The sequence below is a fragment of the Melozone crissalis genome, unplaced genomic scaffold, assembly GCF_028551555.1.
Source record: "Melozone crissalis strain CALT ecotype California unplaced genomic scaffold, PUWL_Pcris_2 ptg000029l_1, whole genome shotgun sequence".
Lineage (NCBI taxonomy): Eukaryota > Metazoa > Chordata > Aves > Passeriformes > Passerellidae > Melozone > Melozone crissalis.
In genome coordinates, this window is record NW_026535807.1 from 12,639,253 (window position 1) to 12,662,851 (window position 23,599).

The window sequence follows — 23,599 nt, forward strand, 5'->3', positions numbered from 1 at the left end:
ATGGCTCCCCCAGGCTCTGCCAGGATACAACTTTCCTTCCTTCATAAATCCTTCTATTCTCTGTGGTTTTCTTCTGTCCCTTGCCATTGCTGAATTCTTGCTGTCCCTTTTCCCAGTCTGTATTCCCTTTCATCCAGTCAAGGATACCCATTTCTCCTACCTGTCCTCTCTTGTGTTTATTTGTCTCAGACATCTTCTGCACTATGTGTCTTGTCCTGTCGTCTTCATTTCTCTCTAAAGCTTTGCAAGTAGTTACTTATTCTTACAGCAATTGCATTTCTGCATAGCTGCTATCTTGTTCACCAGTGTTTATCTCCTGTATATTCATGCAAAATAAAAAAAAAGCAAACAAAAAAAGATGGAAAATCCACATCCTATGCCCTGACCTTGAAATAGGATAAATTTAGACTGGACAAATGAAGAAACAGAATTTTATGACAAATAAGGTGGGGCCCTGGCGCAGGTTGCCCAGAGAAGCTGTGGATGTCCTTTCCCTGAAGGTGTTCCTGACCAGATTGGATGGGACTTGGAGCAGCCTGGGATAGTGGAAGGTGTCCCTGCTCATGGCAGGGGGTTGGATTAAATGACCTTTAAATGCTGCTTCCAACCCAGCCATTACATGTTGCTAAGGTCTAATTCTATCATCACTCAAACAGTGATTACATTACTCAAACAGTTACTTGAGAGAGAAAATCAGAAATTGCCTACAAATATGGCCTAGAACTCACCTTAAGGATAGGATATTGAAAGACATGTGGAGTCTAGCAGCTATAAAGTCTTTATAAATGTGAGCTGTAAAGTAAAATGAAAATATTTGTGGTGTACCTTACTTGCAGAAAGAGCCATCTTTATGTATTGATCCAGCTGTGATATTTCAGGTATGGGTTTGGTTCTAGAGAAGTGTGTGTGTGTGTGTGTTTGCAGTGCAACATGCTCTATTGTTAAGATTGCATGAACTTTCACTTCCCTTATCTTCAAAGACAAACCTGAATATTCTCTGCATTAAATTGACAAGGTAGAAATTCATACAGTAAGGGTAATTGTGTATGGTCTGCTGACAGTCCATGCACATAAGTGTGTTTAAATTCAAGCTTTATTAAATGTGAAGTTTCATATATTTCCTTCTGATTGCTTGTTGAATGCCCTACAAGCAAAATTTTGCAGACATAATTTAAATTTATCATGTATCTGAAATGATGAGGAGTAGCATTTCATTACTTTTCCTTTCAGAATAACACAGCCTGGAATGCTGTATTATATAGGGTCGGACTTGATGGTCCTTGTGGGTCCCTTCCAACTCAGAATATTCTGTGATTCTGTGGTTATTTAAAAATGCTTTCCCTTTTCCTGCCCCTCAGTTTTCAGGAAATGTACTATAGGAGTCTTGTAAGCACTGATATCATTCTTGAAACATCGTTGTGGAATCTCACTTGTTAGACTTCTTCCGTTGTGAAATACTGTTTTCTTCAGCATCAGGACATACTGTTTTTTTTCACATTCCAAAAGAGGTAGGTTTCTGCTAGGTCCACCCAGCAGAAATCTGAATAGCCCTAACCTCTCACAGAATATCTGCAACACTATTCTAATAAAGGAGATAAGGAAGAAGTATTGGTTACTGCTGGAAGGAGGGGATAGATTAGGATGAGTGCCCTGATCTCTGTCACAAATCCTGCTGCATAATCTTATGTCTTTTAACAGTTTTAGAGGGCCTGACTGAAAAAAATCTGAACAAATGCTGTATTGTTTTAGAACTCAGAAGATGTTATTAGTACCATTTAATACTAAGCTACTTCCTGAATATTGCAAAGGAATCTTTGTTGTGATTCAAGACAGACCTATGTATTTTTTTAGCATGTTGCTAATGGAGATTAATCTTAGAGGTTTGAAGAAAATACTGCATCTGTTTCCATTTCAGTTTCTGAAAGCTTGCTGGACCCTGTGCCCAACAAGACTGAAAGTTGAAATTTTCTGTGGGAAAATGCTGATTCAGCTGAATCAGGAGGTTTTATGGGAATGTGTCAGAACTTTTGGCAAATATAAAGCTACCTAACTTTCTGTGCATTCTGTAAGGCAGCCCAGCTCCCTTGGGGCAGTACCACTGGGGGCTCTGGGCTCTCTGTTTTATTTTTGACCTATGATGTTTTTCACTTTCCAGCAGCTGTCCAACCTCTATAGTTTCCTGGGCAAGCCAGCATGCAGTAGGGAACAGTACCTTTGAGTTTGACAAAACTTGTGAAATTTCTGGCTTCTGTTTCAATAAAAAGCTAATGTAGAATTTAGTGAAAATTTTTCAAGACATAGGAAAATAGCTTTTACACATCTCTAATCATAGTATGCAAAGATTGATTTAAAAAAACCTTTTCCTTAGAGATTTCAATTTTATGATGAAGCAGAACTACAGAAAATGCTTCCACAAGTTATTTTAGATATTTCTCATAAAGCTTAAATTTTATTCTGTGATGTATAAACCTTCTAAAGAGTGTAGTAGGCTGTGCTAAAATTGTTTCTGCCATATTATATTTGCAAACACGTAAAATACAAAGGCAGTACAAAAAAGCAGACTCTTATAGATTTAGCTGGGCAGATTTGATGAAGACTATTCCCAGATGTCATGTCACAGCAGGTCATGTAAGTATTAATATATTTCATTGCAAAATCATTTCAAAGTGTAGTGAAGCTTAGGTTTTGCTTTTATCTTCAAAAATAGGATGAAAATATTTCTGAAATGAAGTCTAATGGAGCAGGCTGAATTTGTTTATAGTATCTGTGAGATCTACAATTATTTTTGTGTTGTGTTTAAGTCTGGAGAGCTTTTAGAGTTCTGTATCTTTTCCTGCAGTATTTTTCTTTCTGTGCAACTTCTTTGAATGATAAGATTCAATGAGAATTCTTCTCTTTTTTCATTCTATATCAATACTTCCTGTTTTAGAATTGAAATTAATTTTAAAATTAATTTTTGTTGGAATAAGAAAATAATGAAAAAACTTCTCTCAGTTTGAGATTTATTGTTGACTATAAAGATAAAAGCAAAAATGTTAGAGGAATGACAGTGAGCTATCTAAATGACCTTGCTTAGTCCTTAGCTATCATTCTATATGGATTTATAAGAGTGGTCTTCAAAAATAATCTGAGATTGTTTTTCACTTCAGTACCAAAAATTCAGATACTTTTTGGAACATCATCCAGATTCTTCTGTGTCTTAAAGTGCTACAGATGCCTAGCTTTGTTATGAAGGAAGTTATTACAGGAGTTGGGGTCTTTGCTTGTTTTTAGGCAAATCTAAAGAAAGCAACAAAAACAAAGTTGCATTAATTCATGCTTAGCTTGGCCCTGTTAAATGATCAGTTCCACTTGTATTTTTTCCCTAATTAGCTTTCTAACTTAATAACCTTGTCTTAGTGAATCAAGGTGGTTTTAGTGTGGGTTTTTTAAAAAATTAAATTTTAATTTAATTAATTTTTTTTATTTAATATTGATCTCAATGGTACAAGAACTTCATCCAGTCCCTAATATTTTATGGATGATTGATCCTTTATGTTGTTGAACAGATTTCCTATTGAGTAATTCTGCAATGTTCTTTCAAACAGAAATTTGTGACAAGTTTGTGTAATCACTTTTGTAATCTTTCTAACTCTCACAAAAGGGATTTAGCCAATTCCCAAATGACTGGAAATAACAAAAAATTATCACAGTTTTCCAGTGTGGGGCTGGCACACATGGCAACTGTTGGCCGGGATGTAGAAATTTTTCGTGGTTGTGGTTTTGTTTATCTTGGGACTCACAATAAAAAGTGCTAAATCCCCTCTTAGTGATGTGGCTGGATTAGTCAAGGAAAAATATCTGAGGACACAACCTTTCTCTCTCTTGTGAGCAGGCAGAGCTCCAGAGAGACAGGGACCCTGAGCCTCAGGCTGAGCACACAATGGCTCTGCCTTGGTGAGACCTGGGCTGGTCTCTCCAGGCTCAGCTTGGTGTTTGAGGGCTTGGGAGAACAGCCAGGCCTAGGTGGTTACTAATGATAACAAGGTTTGTTGTTATACATATGTGGAAAAATAGGGCATCTGCTATTCTCCCTTCATCTCTGTGTAGGAATTAATTGGAATTTTGACCAGAATGTATTCTCTACGGACTGTGCAACTATGGTGGAAGAGATCTGGTCTGAATTCTGCATTTCTTTAAGCTAAAATGGATAGAATTATTTCTGGTTTATGTGGATTCTCTATTTGTACCATCTATTTTTGCTGTCTCATTACTTGATACTCACTCAAGTACAGATATGCTTCTTTTACTCTTTAATATGTCTCATATAATTTTCAATACTTTCTTTTTTTGTAACTTAGGATACAAAAATAGCTTCACTTGAGCGCAATATAAGAGATCTGGAAGATGAAATACAGATGTTAAAGACAAATGGAGTTCTGAATACAGAGGACAGAGAAGAAGAAATCAAACAAATAGAAGTTTACAAGAGTCACTCAAAGTTCATGAAAAATAAGGTACGATCTATTTATAAAAGAGATTAAGACTGTTTAAATAATGGAAAGAAAAGTTTTAATGTGACCATTTCCAGTGCAAGAAGCTGCATGTCTCCTTTTGCTAAATCTCTACTGTATAATAATCAGTAGATGTGAAGGAGTGAAACATTTTGGATAAATGAAAATTATCTGATTTTAGCTTTTGATGTCATTTTGCAATAAGGACTTCTGTTTCATAGGTGCAACCAAATTCTACTCTGCTTATCTTTTCAAGACTAGCAATTTAATGACTTCAAATTACTGTACATCGACTACTAGGAGCTGTCCCAGGCAGGTAGTAAATATGAAGTGATGTGACACATTTCCTGGTTTCAAACTCACAAAATATTATTGTTTGTTCATTGTTTGAGGGTTTTTGCTACAGAAGAAATGAAAGTGTTAGTGCCCATGTGGAATTAATCCAGATTTATTAAGAAAAAATAATGATCAAAGAACATATGTATTCTGTTGGACAAAAGTAGCTCTTAAGCTACTGAAAAATAACTAAAACTCCTAAAGTAGCATTGTCATCAGGAAAATTATTTTGCTAACCTAAACATTATTAATTTCAAAGCAATTCAGTTTTAGTGACTTACAGCAAAACTCCCAATGGATGTCAAAAACCTGTTGATATAAAAATAAGGTAGAAAGCCTAGAACCTTAACACTCTCCTGATGTTATTGTGAGGAAAAGCTTCAGTATATTTCTGTAGCACAGAAAGCAGATGAATGAGAAGAGTATTAAATATGCATTGTTTTGTCACAGCCTTCTGATCTTTGATAAATGCCATGTTCGGATGAAACTTTGTCTGCTTTCTTTCACTAGTCTTTTTCTTCCACTTAAAATTAAGATTTACAGCAGAAGATGTTATTTTTATCACTCATCTGAGAACATTTCAACGTGGAAAAGTATTTGTGGAGCTGTCAGCAAACAGATCTTGCTGTACCTGATCTGTTGAACCTGAGATCCTTGATAAATTCTGATAAACAGGATTGATGGCAAAGAACAGTACAAAACTCTTCTGAGGTGCTTGAAGCTCTAAATAGTTTTAATTTATTCTTGAAGTATAACTTGTTTTCAATCTGTTCTTGTTTTAAATAAATGGAAAGGTGTTAGATGAAGGCAAATATTGAACATTTATTTACATGAGTGGCAGAGAGTGTTTGGAAGTGTTTCTTTTCGTAACTATTTTTAGTACTATTCAGTCCTTTCAAATATATAGACTTTAATTATGACTTGCAGTTAAATAAAAGTTGTAAAAATGAGGAAGAAAACTTGCTCAGATTTTTTTTCTTGTCCACTTGATAAGGCCTCCCCTTGCTCAGTTTTTCAAGGGAGAAAACTTGTCATTACTCACATAATACAGAAGTTGTTAAAACAGATCTTAAAGTTCGTAGGACCAAGAGATCTGCACCTTCAAATATCTTAATTGAGAATATAAATAAAACATATAGGATGATATGTACTTTTAATAATGATATCTGCTCTGGAAGACTTTCTGCCCTTATTAGGGTTCATCCTTTGGCTGTCAACCACATATTTAAATGAACACAGATGCTTTCTTTTTTTTTTTCTTGTATGAGTTTGCACTTGGCATTTAAGTAGTCCTTTGAGTATTAGAAGCCTTATGCTATCCACTGGGTATGAAAATCTGGTGGATTAGTGCAATTTCAGCAAATTACCAGTAAGATGAGTTTTAAGTGTTGACAAAGCAGTATTAAGGTGCTCTGTGATTCATGTCTCCATGTAAGAGCTTTCCATACTAGATGGAGGAAGCATGCAAATTCTGAGAGATCCTCTAGGGAAAAAAAAAAAAACCCCAAAATGGAAAGAACTATAGAATTTTATTTTTGTGTAGGTAGGCCTGGAAATTTAACAATCACTTTAAAACCAGACCTTTACCATCATAACTTGTAGAATCTACTGATAGACTTGTAGGGTCTGCTGTATGCAGGCACATGATTTGCATTGCTACTCCTTTTCTTAAATCCTTCACTTCAAAAAGCAGAAGTCATTTGTTGCATCAGAACAAATCCTATGATGTGTTAATCAGCATAGTTTCATTTAATGGAATTATTTATTGAAAGATTTAGCCCATTAATTTTAATGCACAAAATTCAGAAGAAAACCTTTGATTTTTTCTCCCTTTGTTTTCTGGTTACTCTGCATAATGTCGCATAAGAATTTGGTGTGAAAAAATAACAGAAGAACACCCATTATGGTTTTCTGGAAATGGATAATTAATGGGTTCTAAAGAACTGAAATTACAGGAGGTGACAGAATCGTAAATTGAGAAGGAAGAAAAAGGAATTAGGGTTTCAGGAAAGGAGGTGAAGCAAGATCATATTGGGCAATGTTGAAAAAGTGGTGATAGGCAAATTACACACATGAAATATGTGAGATAGTGGGAAGGTCAGGGTCAGAGGACAAACTTGGAGGTTTTTGGTGCTACAGCACTTACATCCAGACTTGTAGGTTATCTTCTTTTTAGTCCTTATAAAGTATAAAAATGTTTTGTTGTATTATATGAGATCATGAGGTTTTATTGAATCATGACAGTTGGTCTTCCACATCACTTCAAATACAGCAAAAAGGTTTGCATATCTGCTAGAGGCTAAAATCTATTTCATGTTCTCTTTAATTAGTTTTTTTACACTCTGAGATACTGCCGAACTTTAAAAAAGTGAATATACCCATGACTAAAACTTCTTAATATAAGTTTTATACATTTTTATTATAACTTTATTTTTGTGGCAGTTTTTAAAATGGAGATCTTAGTACATTTCTACCATGATAATTTATTTTTTAAGACATCAGCATATTTATTCAACAATCTCTGTGCATTTGGTTTGTGTTTTAACTCTTAATTTTTTTTTTTGAGAGCTGTAACACATTTTTAAACTCCTGACAATTTGTAGATCTTGTAGCCAGAACTTTACACTAAACAGATTCTGTTTCTAAAACACAAAGAACACACCTGCAATGAAAGCAAAGCCTTTTAATTTTTTTTTATTATTTCTCAGGGTGTGGGTTGTGTCATGGAGAGAAGGGGAAGAGTTTCTAGAAGAGATTAAGCATCTGTGATGTTCACATGCATCTCATATAAAGCCTGTGATGTAATTCAGATTGGCCGCAGATCCACATTTTGTCTTTGTGTCTTGCAGACAGATTTTCTCATTGTTCATTTTCTATCCATGTTCTCTTGGTTGCCATACTTGCTTACATGCTCTGGCAAGGGATGGAGGAAGGTGGTTTGCTTTCCAGAGAAAGCTTTCTCTAGCAGCTTTTAATTGCATTCTTTCCTCATGTCTGGTTTTTGTATGCTTCTTTTTTCATTTGGATTTTTTCAGACTTTGAGGTGATTTATTTTTAGTGCCAGGGTAGATTCTTGATTCTATACAGTAGCTCATGGGTGACTATCTGAGCACCTTAAGCAATGAGGCAAACATATTATAAAAAGATTTATAAAAAGAAATAAGGAACAAATATATTAAGACATGCGTACAGACTGTAGTTGGAAGAATTGCTGCCTTAAATTTAATTTTTAAGTATGCAATGTAAAACAATTTTACTTGCAATATAAAACAAAATAGAAGCATTTCGATCAGCAGTAAATATTTCCAGTACCATAGAACACTGAATTTATGAAATGTTTTAGTATGTGGATCTTTGGAATGTGGTTGAGTAGGATCAACCTGTGGATCTGTGGATATTCTTTTTTTTCCCCTGGGGATTTTTGAATCATCTTCCATCTACCACTTCTACATTTCTTGCATCTCAAGTGTCTGTTGGGACATGGAAAAGAGCTCTTCATATAAAGGAGGTGATTTCTCTTGAGTTATGCAAATGCACTGGGGCATTTTATTTCAAATAATCCTCATGAGGTGATGTATCTGGATTCAGCTGGTGACCAGTGTTATACCACAGGAATTTAGGAGTAGTTATGTGCCACCTAATTCACCATCCTTTCACCTATACACATCATTCTATATGTAGTCCAGTGCTTTGCTCTGATTATTATATTCTAAATCCACCACAATTTTGTGTTATTTGGCTATTTTTCCTATTTATCATTGTGGAAAGAGGAGAGTAATCATAATTCCATGACATTTACTGATGTACCTTAAATTCACTTAAATTCAGAAGCCCTGTCTTAGTCTTGTGTTTCTGCTGCTTCCTCTGGGATAAGCTTTTATTATCTCGGAGCCCTTTCATTGTGTGGAATTTTGTATAATGCTTTCCCCAGACTTCTCTTAAGTTAGTCTTCTTGGCTTGGCTTTTCTACTACCTGAGAATTCCATGTGAACTGCCAGGGAGAAAAATAGGAGGTGGGGATGGTGGGCAGCAACAAATTTGCATGAAGAGGAGTAAGGTTAAAAGTCCACTTTTCTGTTTTCCTCTGCTAAGATGCTGGTTTTTCTTTATCAGACTCCTAAAAAATTCCTGATTCATTCTGGCCAATGATAAGTCATGGGAATCATGCTGTTGGAAGGACTGAATTTATGCTTTTATGAACGCTTTTTTTCCTGTGCATTTTTGCTGTCTTGCCAGACTTGCCTCACATGGGATACATGCCTTTGAACTTAAGTGAGGTCCGTGGTGAATTTATAGACTAAATCATCTTTAAGATTTTCCTTTTAACTTCTGCAACAACAAGGCATTCATTCTTAGACAGAGTGCATTAAATTGCAAGAAACACAATTGAAGGTGTGATTGTAAAAAGTCTGAACCTTAATTCTCTTCCAGCATTCACAGGTGTCTGATTTGTCATATCATGGTCATTCACACCTTTCAGATTTCCAGTGGAGCTATGAATTGGAGACAAAATTAATGACCTAACTTTTTTCCCCCCACTGCAGATTGATCAACTGAAACAAGAATTCTCAAAGAAAGAATCAGAACTTCTTGCCTTACAAACTAAGCTTGAAACCCTTAGCAATCAGAATTCAGATTGCAAGCAACACATTGAAGTGCTTAAAGAGTCCCTTACTGCCAAAGAACAGAGAGCTGCCATACTTCAGACCGAGGTATTGTATTTCCTAATCATGAAATGCAATAGAAATATGGAGTTCATGGCCAGTATCAAGGTTTTGATGTGTTTGATTCAAGTCTGTGTGGCAGGAAAGTTGTTAAAGAATAATGATTAATCTAAAACAATCTAAATGCCAGTATATTTGGTGTATATATAATTCTGGTAGTACACCAGCTCTCATTCTAGAACATTTTTTAAGTGCTTATGATTGCCTTTTAAGAAAATGTTTGTGTCTAATTCTCATTGGCTTCAGTGGAGGGAGGTGTACCGTAATGACTTGATTGCTGTGATATGATGACCTGATTGCTCATATGAGTTTCTCTTTTGGTTGCTCTTATTGCTCATATGAGTTTCTCTTTTGGCTGCTCTGGTTGATGCCCCTTACTTCTGTGTATTTCTGTTCTGAAGGATGAAGCCATTGATGTATTTTTAAGGGGTCTGTTGAAAGGTGCATATTGTTCATCTCTTGTTATATTTTTCAAGTGCAGTCAACATTTATTTTAAACTATGAGTAATTTAAAACAGACCAGTGTATTAATTATTTATGTATCTACAAAATCAGACCATAAAAATATGGATAAAAATGGAATACCCATTTGAGGTGGTTGTCACATTTAAGGGAATATGTAAATCCAGTGTTTAATATGTCCATTAACTATTTTCCTAGTGTTTTAAAAAACTCCATAGGCTTGGAGCACACAATACTGATTAGATTGATTGCTATTAAAACTTCATGATTTTATTTTTAATGTATTTTTTTCTTTCAGGAAACAAATACCTGTGGAATTTAGTCATACAGAGCAAATGGTTTCTATTCAGAGAAGTTTATTATAAGGAATACAGGAATTTGATAGAATGTTTCAAAAGTCCAGTTAGGAAAAAAGTGGCTTAGACTCATCCTTCTTGTGGAAATAGGAAGTAAATATTTCTGAGATTCTGATTATCCCTTTTTTCAGATGAAATTTGGCATTTCCAACTTGTGTTTTATGCGCCAACTATCATATGTGTATAATACAAATTAATCATAACAGAACAAGGATAAAGACTCAAGCAATTTCAATCTAGCATTTGAGTAGGAAAGATTGAGTATTTTAAATCCTGGGCTGCACAAATCTGTTTTGCAAGGCTTTTATGACCTGTCATACTGCTGAGGATGGTGATAAATTCTGTTGGTTCTCCACTGATTGGAATTCCTACTCCCTTACCACACTGGTTTGCATTCAGTGTGTTACAATCTGGCTGGCTGATGGGCAGTGGTACAAAAATGAATTACAGTGTTCTTGATGAGGGATTCTGCAATCCTGGTGGAGAAACAATTGGCTTCTGGCAGGAATCTAATTCCTCTTCTCAGTTTCTGCACAAGGCTGTTGAGCTTGAACCTTTTACATGATCTAGACTGTGCTGTGGTAGCAGTCCAGCAGTGCTTCTAGACACAGCAGGTCTGGGTCTCTAGGAACTGGGAAAAGATTTTTGGTTGCTTAGAGCAACTCTATCATCCATCTCCAGGCCTCAGGTCTTATCTAAAGGGAGGCCAATTGCTTCCAGCAGCAGATGGGAAAGCAGCTGCAGGGAGATGCAGGGCAAATGGCAGCCCTCCAGCAGGTGGGAGTCATTAGGGAAGAAATTTTGTACTGTCCAAACTATTGTTGTTGGTCATTCCCAGATGGGGAAAGCTAATAACGTTTTGGCCTGCATTAAGCCACACACCTTTATTTCTACATGTCTATTTATTACACTGTCTATTTGTAGAGCAGTTTTTGAACTATCTTGTGTCCTTAAACATATTCATAACTTGCCTTGAAGCGCTTCTTTCTGGAGGTGAGCGTGACCACCAAAAGGCAGTTCTAATCCTGTGCTGAGTAAGGTGTTCAGAGTTGCAGTGTCAACTTCCTGCTTAAATAGGATTACTTTGTAATCACCTTGTTGTAATTAAATTAGCATAGTAAATCCTGTAATAAAAGAAACCCTCCACAGGCTCTCAGTTATTTCATAAGAAGTGTTTTATTATTATTTAGCTTAATGGTACTCTGCAGGTTATCTTAAGGTTTTGCTGAAGCAGCTGTGTATGATGCAACGGGATGTGATTCACAGAATCATGTCGTGGTTGAAGGGAAGGGAGCTCTGGAGCTCATCTGGTCCAACCCCCCTGCTTGAGCAGGGCCACCTAGAGCCAGCTGTCCAGGACCGTATCCAGATGTCTCTTGAATATCTCAAGGCATGAGACTCTACAACCTCTTTGGGCCATGTGGGTCAGTGTGAATGTTTCCAATGTTCATAGGGAAACCCCTGGGTTTCAGTTTGTGCCCATTGCATCTTGTCCTCTCACTGGGCACCACTGAAGAGTCTGGCTCCATCTTTACAGCCTTCCTTCAGGTGTTTATACACAGTGATGAGATGCCCCATTCACTTTTCTAGGCTAAAAAGGTCAGCTCTCTCAGGGTTTTGTGATATGAGAGGTACTCCAATGCTTTAATAAAGCCCTTAATTAATCCTTTAGTTTCTTTATGGCCTTTCACTGGGCTGTCTTCAGTATGCCCAGAGCTGGACATGATATCTCAGCAGTGGCCTGATAGAGGAGAAGGATCAGTTCCCTAAACCCCTGATGAGCCCAGGATGCTGTTAGTGTCCCTGCAGGGCCACATTGCTGGTGTTCACCATCGTGGCCACCAGGACCCCAAGGTCCTTTTCTGCAAAGCTGATTTCCAGCTGAGTGAACTCCAGCACATGCAAGTGCTTGGCATTGTTTGTCTCCTGGTTCAGGACTTTACCTTTCCTTTCCCTGAACTCCATGAGGTTCATGTCAGCTTGTCAAAATCCCTCTGAAGAGCAGCATGCCCCTCTGATGTATCAGTTGCCCTTTCCACATTTTTTCCACCAGCACACTTACTGAGGCTGCACCCTACCCCATTGCCCAGATCATGAATGAAGCCATGGAACAGGACTGGATGCAGTATTAACCCCTGGGATGCAGTGCTGATTCTGCTGGAGTGTCCTGATTCCACTTGATAGCCAGCCCTCCACCTACCCACATGGTTCTGACAAGCCAGGTGTTGTAGGGCATGAAGTTTAGAAGTAACATGTTGTTGTAACAGTTTTTCTGTAGTTCATGTATTCCAGTTTTTCTGGAAGTTCATTGGTTTTACTCTATTTCTTGGCGAATTCTACCAGTGTTTGTTATTCAGTGGAATGGATTTTTTGCGGGGTATAATTTCATGTTTGGAATTTTAATGATATCTTAGCAAAATTAGCTCAGAAAAATTTTACTGCTTTAAAGGTGTAGTTTAAGTTTAAGCTCTAGCTTGTACAGTTGGTTTAGACAGTAAGAGATGAAGTGTAAGCAGAGTTAGGATGATCTTCATCCTGAAGAATACTGACTACTATTGAGGCATGACTAGCAGATTTAATTGTACCAGATCATCAGAAATAAGAGGGCACTTGAATTTTTTTGATGGGTTTTTGATCAGGTTTCAGGTCCAATGGCACTTTGGGACATAATGTGAAAGAAGTTAAAACCATTGGTAAACAAGCCTAGAATCTAAACACAGTGTTCTTTTTGAGTGGTGTTTCTGTTGTCCCAGTGATGTCAGTGTTGTATTTTGATTTCAATATGTTTAGTTGACTTAAAAAGCTATCACTTGAAGTTTTTTTTGACAGTTGAAACAAAAAGAAAGAAACCCCATACAGCAGTAACTATCACGGTGGCCAGAGTTGGGAGGTCTGAAAATGGTTTGCTGCCAGTAGGAAAAATGTTTGGAAGGAGTCCTTAGAAGGTTCACCACCTCTGCTATGTGCATTTCATTTTGTTCCATTTTTAAGGTCATATATGATAATAGTGCCAAACTATGCAAAATTTTCCTACCCTAATGTATATACCCTTTGTTTTGATTATCTCTTTATTAATGATGTGAAAACCCTGAGGTCAGATGAAAATGAGCCAATGTAAGGCTAGTCCAGCCACAGAAAAGTGGAAATGTCACTGTGCTCCACAGAGAACTGTTAAAAGGAAGAATATGACACTTGATGAGGTTTTCCCTGCTGTGTGAAAAAGCTGTTAAAAGATGTTAATTTTTAAATGAGGCCTTGTAGTGTTACTGCAGAAGGAAAGAAGTTAAAGAGTGAATAATCCTTTTCAATTATTTAAAAAGATTAAACATGGCCATTTGTATACATTCAGAAATGGTGGACGGTAGAGTTTGATTCTTTTTTGTGCATATTTGCAGTGACTGGTGCTTAACTACTGCACTTAACATCAGGATAAAAACTTATTATAAATTGATGCAAATAAATTCAACTCAGCTGGGTAGCTCAGTGGAGAAAAACATTCATTTCATATGCATTTCTGACACAAACATACTTTAGCACTTAGTGTATCATTGCTTTAGATAACACACCTGCAAACTGGCAGGTGTGCTGTTTGAAGGTTAATGAACTGTGAAATAAGTAAATGTCTACAAAGAAGTTTTGTGAATTGTGAGCATAGTCCTGTCAATGGAGGAAATGGATTAGAAAAATAGGTAAAGTCTGTACTGTAACTGAATAACTGATGTGTTCAGCATACACATATTAATACAGAAAACCTAATAAAAATGGAGAGGAAGGGTGATTATAGTAGTTATTTATTGCAATCTGCTTTTTTTGTTTAAACAAATCTGTTTATAAAGAAGGGTTGTGAAATGATTGACTTCTTGGCAGTTCTTAGTTTGCATAAAGAGCAAATAAAAGCAGACAGCACAAAATACTTGGAACAAGACTAAAAAAGCTTTATTTTTCTTTCTATTACAATGTTGATATTTGATATTTCTTGAAATGTAAATCTGCTTTTAATTTTACAACAATAATGGTATAACTACGGTTATTTCACTCTCACATTTTTGTTTTTCTCCGTTAGAGTTTTACTTTGAAATTGTGTTTTTCTATTGTTTTGTGATTTTTCTTGTTTCAAACCAGGCTGGGCCAGATCTTTCAGTGTGGTCTCTTTGCTGTGCTGCCAGGGCATTGTTCTGGTGGACGTGCTGTGCGTGCGAAGGGAGGATCACCCGTGGCACAAAGCACTGCTCTGGACACCAGGCTGCCCTTTGCTGTCACTCTGCAGCTGTCCACTGCTCTCTTGACAAAGGGCTCCACATTTCAAGTGCAGCTTTGTCTCAGGTGGAATGTGCCAGACATTTCAGTTTCTGTGCAGCAGCCACATTTTGTACGCCCTATGACTGTTCAGAGAGGAGTGTAGTGGCAGAGCAGTAAATTCAGAGTCAAGCTGAAAGAACTCATAGGTTAGCAAAATGCTGTATCTAAACAGAACTAAACTGTGAAGCAATCTGGGGGGCTTTTAATTTTTGTTTTTTCTTTTGGTGTCTATCTGCCTCTTGGATTCTGATTTCAGGAGTGTTCAGAGGCATATCGATTGTCCTGATCTGATTTCCAGATCTCTGTGCTTTTAGTTGGACATTGCACTTGTGACCTCCTAAGACTCATTTTCCAGTGGCTTTATAGTATCAAAAATGAAGCTCTCTCAAATACCTGATATATCTTATACACACAACCCCATTCCCCTTGACTGAATCCATTCTTCATTATTGTTTTTAATATTCTTTCTTTGTTATGGGGAAACCATTGTTTTAATTTCAAGGAAATTGAAGCAGAATTTTCTGTGAGCAAGGTGGCTGAAAAAGTAGAGAGTTCCATTTGCAGGGCCTGTAGAAAGTAGTGCCTAGAGGCAGGAAAACAAAGTTGGAGAAAATGGGAAAGTAGAAAGAATGGAGTCTGTATTTGGTGTGTAAAGAATTCATGCAACTCATTTGGCACAAATAGTTTGATGAATGCTAGATTTATCTTGCTGTCAAAACACTTCTCATTTTCATCTATTTTACTGAATGAAAGAGAAAATTAAAGTGTAGTTCCCTCCTGCCCACCACCTCAGTTCTTAGTTTTATAGAAAATTACCTTGTTGCCATTGAAAACAATATTCAGTTAGACAGCTTTAATGGGCTTTTATAACCGAACAAAATTTACTCTGATAAGATAAGTCACTAGTGGATGGAAATTATTAGAAAAATATTAGTACTCTTAGCTACTAATTTAAATGCTTTGCTCTAACTGGAGATGTTTGAAGAGGAACTTGGCTCGGATTGCTTCAAAAATGATTCTTTGTATACCATAACTACTGCTTAAGTTCTGATTGATCTAAAGGAGCCTAGTTATGATCCTGGTGTAGTGGCACCATATACAAGAAATGCAAAGAAAAATACGCTTCAAAACAGCATTGAAATTTCACCAGGTAGATGCAAACCCAAGAAGAACACAAAAATGTTGTAATTGGCAGAATAACCAATAGATGTAACACTAACCAGTCTCAAACAGTTAATGATTTGCACTTATTGCTATAGTGATGAAGTGCGTGGAGGAGTTATTGTAGTAATTTTGCATAATTTTTGGGTTTTCTGCTTAAGAGATGACTGGGGAGAAAAGGCTAGAACCACTTACACTTCTTAAATTGTGATTTCATTTTTCAGAATGTCCTCTTCCTAACACTGGTAAGAGTCCTTAACTCACAATTGCTCTTAACCCAAACACTCAAGGTGTAGAAGGTGCAAAGATGGATTCTCAGCCTTCTGTCTCTGTTGAGGGAAAAAAAAAACCAAAAACATGCTTACAACAGCAGCAGAGTTTAAAGCAAGAGTATGGTCCATTTGGAATGGAAAAGCTTCTGCAGCTGTGGTCATCCAGAAGTCTTTAGATATGCTTATACTGACAGTAGACCTCATATGGCTTTTTGATTATTTTCTTGGTAGGATTCTGAATAATATTTTCCTTTCTGGCTATGTGATGTGAGTTGTTTGTTTTCTTCCTTTTCCCCTTGTTTAACTTTTAGAAGGAAAGAATTTTCTAGTTCTTGGTATCACAGTGGACAATGAAAGTATAAGGATCTGAGCTTCTGAAAGATTAGTGGTTTCAGAAGGAACCTGCTAATATTTAGAGAAGTGCTCATATAAGATCAGCTCAGGCAAACAGCACTTCTACACTTCATGTCCCAAGTGATAACATGATATAATTACATAATATTTTACATTTCTCCAGTACTTTCCACACTTAAAATCAAGTAATGCAGTCTGTGAGAATTTTCAAAAGATTTGTCATTGTTGTAGGTAAAAAGTATTTGCAAGGAAACAAGAGGAAATTTTTGTCAAGCATTAAGAATAAATCTAAAGAAGAAAAATAGGCATTCTACTAAATAAGTAGGAAATAAGTGAAAAGAGCATGAAATTGTGGAGGGGGGTTGTAGAAGGTGCTGTTCCGTAAGAGCGCTGGGACAGGAGCATCTGTGCTCATGTACAGAGCTGCTTAAACATTATCTGAATCAGTAGAGTTCTGCTAACACAATTTCTGTTAGAAATGTGTCCAAGTATTGTAAAACTAAGACCTAACAAGATAAAATCTGGGGTTTACAGGTTAAGTATTTAGAGTTTTGAAAATGTTGGTACTTGGGTCAAGTTGGATTGAGAAGTAGATCAGAAGATGGAGTAAAATGGGTAAGGATGCTTTGATTTGTGTTATTGTAGTGTTCATCTGGCTGCCTGTTTTAACAAAGAAGTCTGTGTTTGTAGAAGCAAATCTTAATTCTGATATTTTAAAATGTGTGGTGTTGGTCCCTCCTCCCCCTCGTTGAGTAACAGCTTTCCTTTAAAAAAGGTTGACTTTGTAGACATTCATAAAGGGCTTGTGAAGCACTATTGCCTTTGCTCAATGCCCTTTTTTCTGCCTTTCAGTGGAGGGAAGTTTGATACAAGCAAGGTGCACGTCAGATGCTGTTAGCAGGGCTGGCTGGAAATAGGCTGGAGCAATTCTGCAAGTATTGCTTTATGAGGACTCATTCTCATGTCCTTTTACTTTTGTTTTTCAAATTCTTCCTCAAGTCAAACAAGCGTAACAGCTGTTTCTTATCTATTAAAGACTGCTTTCTTCCAGCTGCCCTGTGCTGCGAGATCAGGCACAGGATCAGTACAGGATGGGAAAGACTGTAAATAAAAACAGTTCAGTCTCACATTCACTGCATGCTTGTTTTCCCCTTTCAACTGTTTAAACTGTTGAAGTTCCAAGAAAATACTTAAAATACTTTCCATTAGTTAATTAACCTTTATGCTGTATCACTTACTCATTGTTCTGAACGTTGTTGGAACAACACTAATTTGGATTCTGGAAAAGATTATAGTATTTATAAATAGAGAGTTTTCCTGTAATCCCTAATTGAAATTAAAATCTGTATCTATTATATCTGCCTATTTCTACAGATTCCTAATCTTTTGCATAGATAATATTTTTCTGTTTTTAAAATATAGGTACTCTTTGTGGTTGAAATTAAAACATTTTTGTAGCAAGGCCGGGGAAAGTTACTTTCTATTCCAAAATATTTAGTGTTTTTCAGTTGTAAATTTGGAGGAGCATTGTCATTGAAATACTCTGCATGGAGGCCACAAATTTTCCCTTAAAACTTAGGAGAAATAATATAATAAGAAAAATGCCAGTAGCAATTACAACCAACAGCAATAGGAATTGCTAAGATTCTTTTTTCCTTGCTTTCTACAAGAAGTGTTCATGATGCCTGTGTGCCATATCCAGTGGAACAGAAGTAATTCTTTGGTCAGGGGCTTGCATGGAAGACGGATTACTGCTGGACAGATTTGTACTGGAGGCTCATCTTTCACCTTTAAATTTAGATAAATAGCAAAATCATGTACAAATAAGCAGAGTCCTTACTGGGCAAGGCAGGAAACTGTAGAGAAAGGTGTGCTCAGGTATATTTGAGCTCCAGAGTGCACTTCACTGATCTTTTACATGTTTTGGAACTCTAAAACATAACATAGTGCACAGTTGTTAAAGGACTCTCTGCTACACTGAATTTCAAAAAGGACATGTATTTTTGTGTCATGGTTCCACATTCTTTTCTGTCTTTGAATATCTATAGCTAAATTTCTCTGCTTTTTGTCAGGAGCAATAAAGTTCCTGAGATGAGAATGTGTGGGAATAAAAGATGGAAATCTTAATTCTCCTCAATACCTAGTCAGTTCCACATTATTTGAGTTACAATAAAGTAATCTTTTCTTTTACTATTGATTTAGTTTTTTAGTCAAGTTTAAATTTTGTTTTACTCTTTTGGCCAAAAGAATTCCATTTTCTTGCTTACTAAGCACAGGTAATTACTAAGATATTGCATTTTGGAGCTGTGTCACCTTTCTGCATATGTGATATAAGAGAAAATTGGTTTCCTCTTACTAAATATTATGTTTATTTTTGTTTTAGGCCAGTTTTATCTTCCCTTGACTCAGGTGCTGGTTGACCTTTCAATAGAAGCCTAGGTTTGGTTCCTTGTTTATTTTGAAATGTTGCCAGAAGTTGGGGGGAAGGGGAGGAGGGGAAGACACGTTCCCTTTATTTTATCCCATTTTAGGATTTTATGCATGATTTCATAACATTGTGGTAAATACAATAGTACATATTTAATACAGCTTGGAGGTTTATGTTTGCAACAGACTGGAAACAATTGACAGTACTTTTCTTAAGCATAACCAAAAACATAATGAAGTTTATCCAGCCAAGTGTCAGGCCACAAATAAAGACAGGCACATGTGTGGTCAACCTGCCCTCCATTCCTAGGAGAAGTGCCATTGGACCAAATGAACTCATTTTAAATCAGGCAGGAAATCTTTGCCAGACCTGACCTAGACCCGTGTGTGTTGGTGGCTCATGGCTGTGCCCAGCCCTGCAGCTGAGTTGGCTTCTGAGCCAAACATGAGTCCAGGCCTCTCTGCACTGAGGTGCCAGTGGCCTCTGTTACCTTTTTCTCTTCCAGGGGGATTCTGTGTGCCAGCAGTCTGGCAGCAGTATCCACTCTACTTTGTGTCATCTGTCATAAAGTTTGAAGCGTGCTGTCATATATCTAGTGAGAGGATAAGCTTGAATGATGTATGATTTTCCTGGACAAAGAATGCTTTCAGGAATTGTTAAAAATAGAAGAAAATATTCTGCTACCATGCATTTTTATAAATGATCAATTTTGTATTATCAAAATCAGCATTTGTACTTCTGTAATTATGAAGCTAAATGAAAACGAGTGACACAGGGGGTGGGAGCAAGCGCAGATGTCTGGGAGAAACGGGGAGACCCTCTCTGAGAATCAGGTTTAGGGTTTAGAAATACAAAGCCCAGCTGGACTTGAATGTAACAGGAGATAGAAAGGACAGGAAAGGTTTTTTCAGGCACAGCAATAGCAGAAGACTAAGGAAAATACGGGGTCACTGATGGGAGGGCAGATCTGATCCTAAAGACGATGGAGACAGTCCAGGTACTGAGTGCTTTGTTCACCTTGATCACTACTGGAAAAACCAACCTTCAGCAACCCCAGGTCTCTGAAACCACTACAGAAGTCCAATGCCAGGTAAACTTATCCTTGATGGAGGAGGATCAGCTCAGGGGATATTTAAAGAACCCAGACACACACAAGTCCCTTGGCCCTGCTGGAATGCACCTACAAGGGCTGGTGGCATTGTGGAAATTTCCCACCCTTGGAAAGTGGTGGGAACTGGGAGAGGTTTCTGAGAACTGGGAGAAAGCCAATGTCTTACAAAAGGCGAGAAGGAGGATGCAAGGAACTGCATTGATTATATTGATCCCTGGAAAGGTCGTAATGAAGAAGGAATAATCCTGGAAGCCATTTCCAGATACATGACAGACAAGAAGGTGATTTGTAGTAACTGGTGTGGATTTATGAATTTCTGGGTAATTTCTCCCCAGGAAAAGCTGTATTTTTGATGGGTTGCTGATAGTTGGATTTGAAATCTGTTTCCCTGTGTTTATATTCATTGGATAATTAAGTATTTTTTATTATAGTGTTCATTTTCTGCAATTACTGGCAAACTCTCTTTTTCAATAATCCTTTCTGTAGTGGTTCTGATGGTTTTTAGACAAGTAGAAGCCTTGAGAGATCATCTTTGTTCACCTTCATTGTGTAAAGGATGGTAAAAGCTCAGTATGCAATAAATTCTCACCTTATGAACACAATTACAGGACAGCTGGAGTTCTGGGACCTTCTAACTCTCTCTTCTGTGTGCATTTCATACTCAATCCACCCACTAGCTGTGTGCCCATGGGGAAATCCTCAGGGAGGACTGGGCTCTGGGTGCTTCACAGGGTGATGTCAGGCCTGCTTAGAGGTTGTCTAGCCCAAGCTTCTGATCTAAGTAGGTTTTAGTTACTGCAGGTTGCTCAGGATGGCATCCAGCCAAGTTTTGGATACCTCAGGGATGGATTTTCCATAACCTATTTAGACACCTGCTTCACTAGTTGACCAAGCTTGTGGTAAAAAAATAGCAAAAACCAAACCACAAATATGTTTTCCCTATGTCAAGGTGGAATTTCCATGCTCCACTTGTCACATCCTTGCCTAGTGCTCCCTTGAGAAGAGCCTGGCCCTGCCTTCTCATGCCCTTCCACTCAGTAAGAATTGAAGATAGCACTGAGATCTTGCTGTGGCTTTTTTGTCAGGGTGTACAGAGTGGTGCTCAGCCTCTGCAGGTACATCCTGTATGTCAGTTCCCAACCATCTTGGTGGGACATTCAGCTGGAGATACCCATGTCTAAGCTGGGCTCTGAGTGTGTTCCAGAGGCTGGTCCACATCCCCCAGGCATGTGCTGCCGGTTCAGTCAGCTGGCTTTGTTTCCTGCTGGCTTAGCTATTTGTTGTGAAGCGTTTTGTTTTCTCATGCATAACCAAAAGAGGCATTTCTAGAACATGAGTTTGGAGTGGCAATGTGTTATTAATTCCAGTAGTTATTATTAGTCATACATAAGTCCAAGAACTATTATCCACTTACTGTTCTAAGAGAAACAGTTTGATGAAAAGCTTATCTTAATATTTGATGTGGGATTTAACAGTTCAGTGTATTAAAAAAACCCTCAACATAGTAGTCTGTCAAGAAAAAAAAGAACCTGTCTTACCCAACAAAAATCCTTTGACGACTGTAGGACAAATATAATTGGGAAATTATCTCTCTCCACAAAGATAGATGTAGTTTTTATGATTTGAAGATGAGGGTATGTTTTTAAAGCCCTGTCTTGGTCAGTTGCAGGATTACTGGTAGATGAATTTTCTTGATGTTGTTGTATTTTCCTTGTTTGCTTCTGTTGGAACAGTGAGCAAATGGTTTTTGTGAGCAGTTTCTCAAAAAGAGCATGTAAAGAAGCTGTGGCAGCAGTTTACGTCAATCTGATAGCACCTGCTGTCACTTGGTTTCACCTCTTCCTGGAGGAGAAAGGGATCCAGGGCAGGTTGATGTGATTCTCTGCTTCCATCTCCAGATACTGCCAGAACCCCATAATAATCTCCAAGGGAACAGGAATAAGGACATGGCACACTGTGGAGTTCAGGGCCTCTCTTTATTTATTTCATTTTTTTTGACCTGGCTGAAAAGTCACATGTCTGCAGTCACATGCACATGGGGGTTGGCCAAATGGGTAAGAATCAAACACAGATTTCAGATCTGTAATGTTGGATTTTGCCCATCTAGGAAAGAGTTCTTGCATTGTTGTTATAGTTTCATAGGTTTAAAATGTAGTGGCAATAGTGCAAAATTTAAAAATATAAACTATCATCATTTAAAATGTCAAATGCAGCAGCTGAGAGAGAACTCAGGATGGCAGCTGTGATGTGCCATATTGATAAATCAAAAACTAAATTCAAAACATATGATCTCAGTAATGTGATCCAGATTATGTATTAGAGGGTAACAGTTGTGCATTCTCAGTGCTAGAAGTTTGCTTTGCCTTTGACCCAGTGCCTTGATGTGCACTAGAGTGGTGCTGCAGTGGGATGGGTCATATTTGTGCTCAAGTGGTTCTAAGAATCTAAGTTTGTATTCAAATGAAACATAGAAGTTTGATTTGTAGTGTAAAAGTATAAATATGCTTATTCCATAAGAATTATGTTTTCTTTTCTTTGTTGCATAAGATGCAGAGGGGATTTTAAGGTATCAAAATTTGAGTGTGGGGGAGGTACTTGCTGTGGTAAAGTCTTTGAGTGAGTGTGAGAGCATTTTTATACAAGTGATGAGAACCTCCTGGACATGATTGACTTAAATTAGCTTGATTGGTTTTTATCAATTGCAGCTGCACTATTTAGCATAAAAATGCAAAACATCCAAGAATCATTTGCCTTGCAGTGTATAGAAAGATGGTTTTAGTTAGTCTTTAAGATGTTTCAAATGTTTATTCTACACAGATTCTCTGAGAATAGATCCAGAATATATCCAGTTACAGAGAATTAGTAAAGATATTGTAAATGTTGAGAAAATTAATTAAGGAAAATATGCTGCTTTATGAATTGCATATTTAGGATTTTGTTTTTCTTTTCCTTTAACTGTGTTAGTAAGTTAAACACTTCAAAGATATTTGTTGTAGTGTCATAATCAGGTACCTGCCATTAAAAGCTAAAAGAGAAAGACTGGAAATTTTGTGTGATGTACAATTTTCTGACTTGCTCTCTCAACCAGTGTCATGCTTGAGAGAAATCCTGAATTAATTTCTTTCTAAATGAGACAGGAAAGTTATAGACCAGTGTTGAGGGTTGCCACCCAGTGCTGAAAACTTGACCAGGGCAAGACTGCTGCTGTTATTTAAAGGCTGTATTCTGTACAGTGAGGTTTGGTATATGATGTACATTTTCCTTTTTCTAGAACTGTACCTGCAAACTCACGATCCTGCATTTGTTTCAAAGTTTCCTCTTTTTCAGTGGCTTAATGATTTTCATAGCATATGACCTCTAGGCTAATTAAGAGCATTTTTGTGTTCCTTTCATGCTTGATGTTGTTTAACTCACAGGAGAAATATGAATATATAAAACTAGCATAACTTACTAATTGTAACCAGCAGTTGTGCTGAAAAAGAACCCTTATTCATATGTAAAATAATAGATTATGTTAAAGAGTGGGATTACCTGAAGTCAATCTTTTGTACACTTTTAAATGTTTTTGGTACAGGAGGCCTGTTAAGGTCAAGGCATTTTATT

The 23,599-nt window shown here is 37.2% G+C and overlaps 1 protein-coding gene across 12 annotated transcripts in view; it reads left to right on the forward strand.

The window, feature by feature from the left end:
- ERC2 (ELKS/RAB6-interacting/CAST family member 2) overlaps positions 1 to 23,599 on the forward strand; it is a 404,850-nt gene that overhangs the window by 83,782 nt on the left and 297,469 nt on the right. For all 12 annotated transcript variants that reach the window (XR_008483247.1, XR_008483246.1, XR_008483248.1 and 9 more), the window contains 2 exons: positions 4,341 to 4,496; positions 9,374 to 9,541. Coding sequence is in view for 1 of the 12 variants with exons in the window: in XM_054280975.1 (XP_054136950.1) it covers positions 4,341 to 4,496; positions 9,374 to 9,541 (324 nt within the window). In the remaining 11 variants the exon portion in view is untranslated. The remainder of the gene's footprint in view (positions 1 to 4,340; positions 4,497 to 9,373; positions 9,542 to 23,599) is intronic.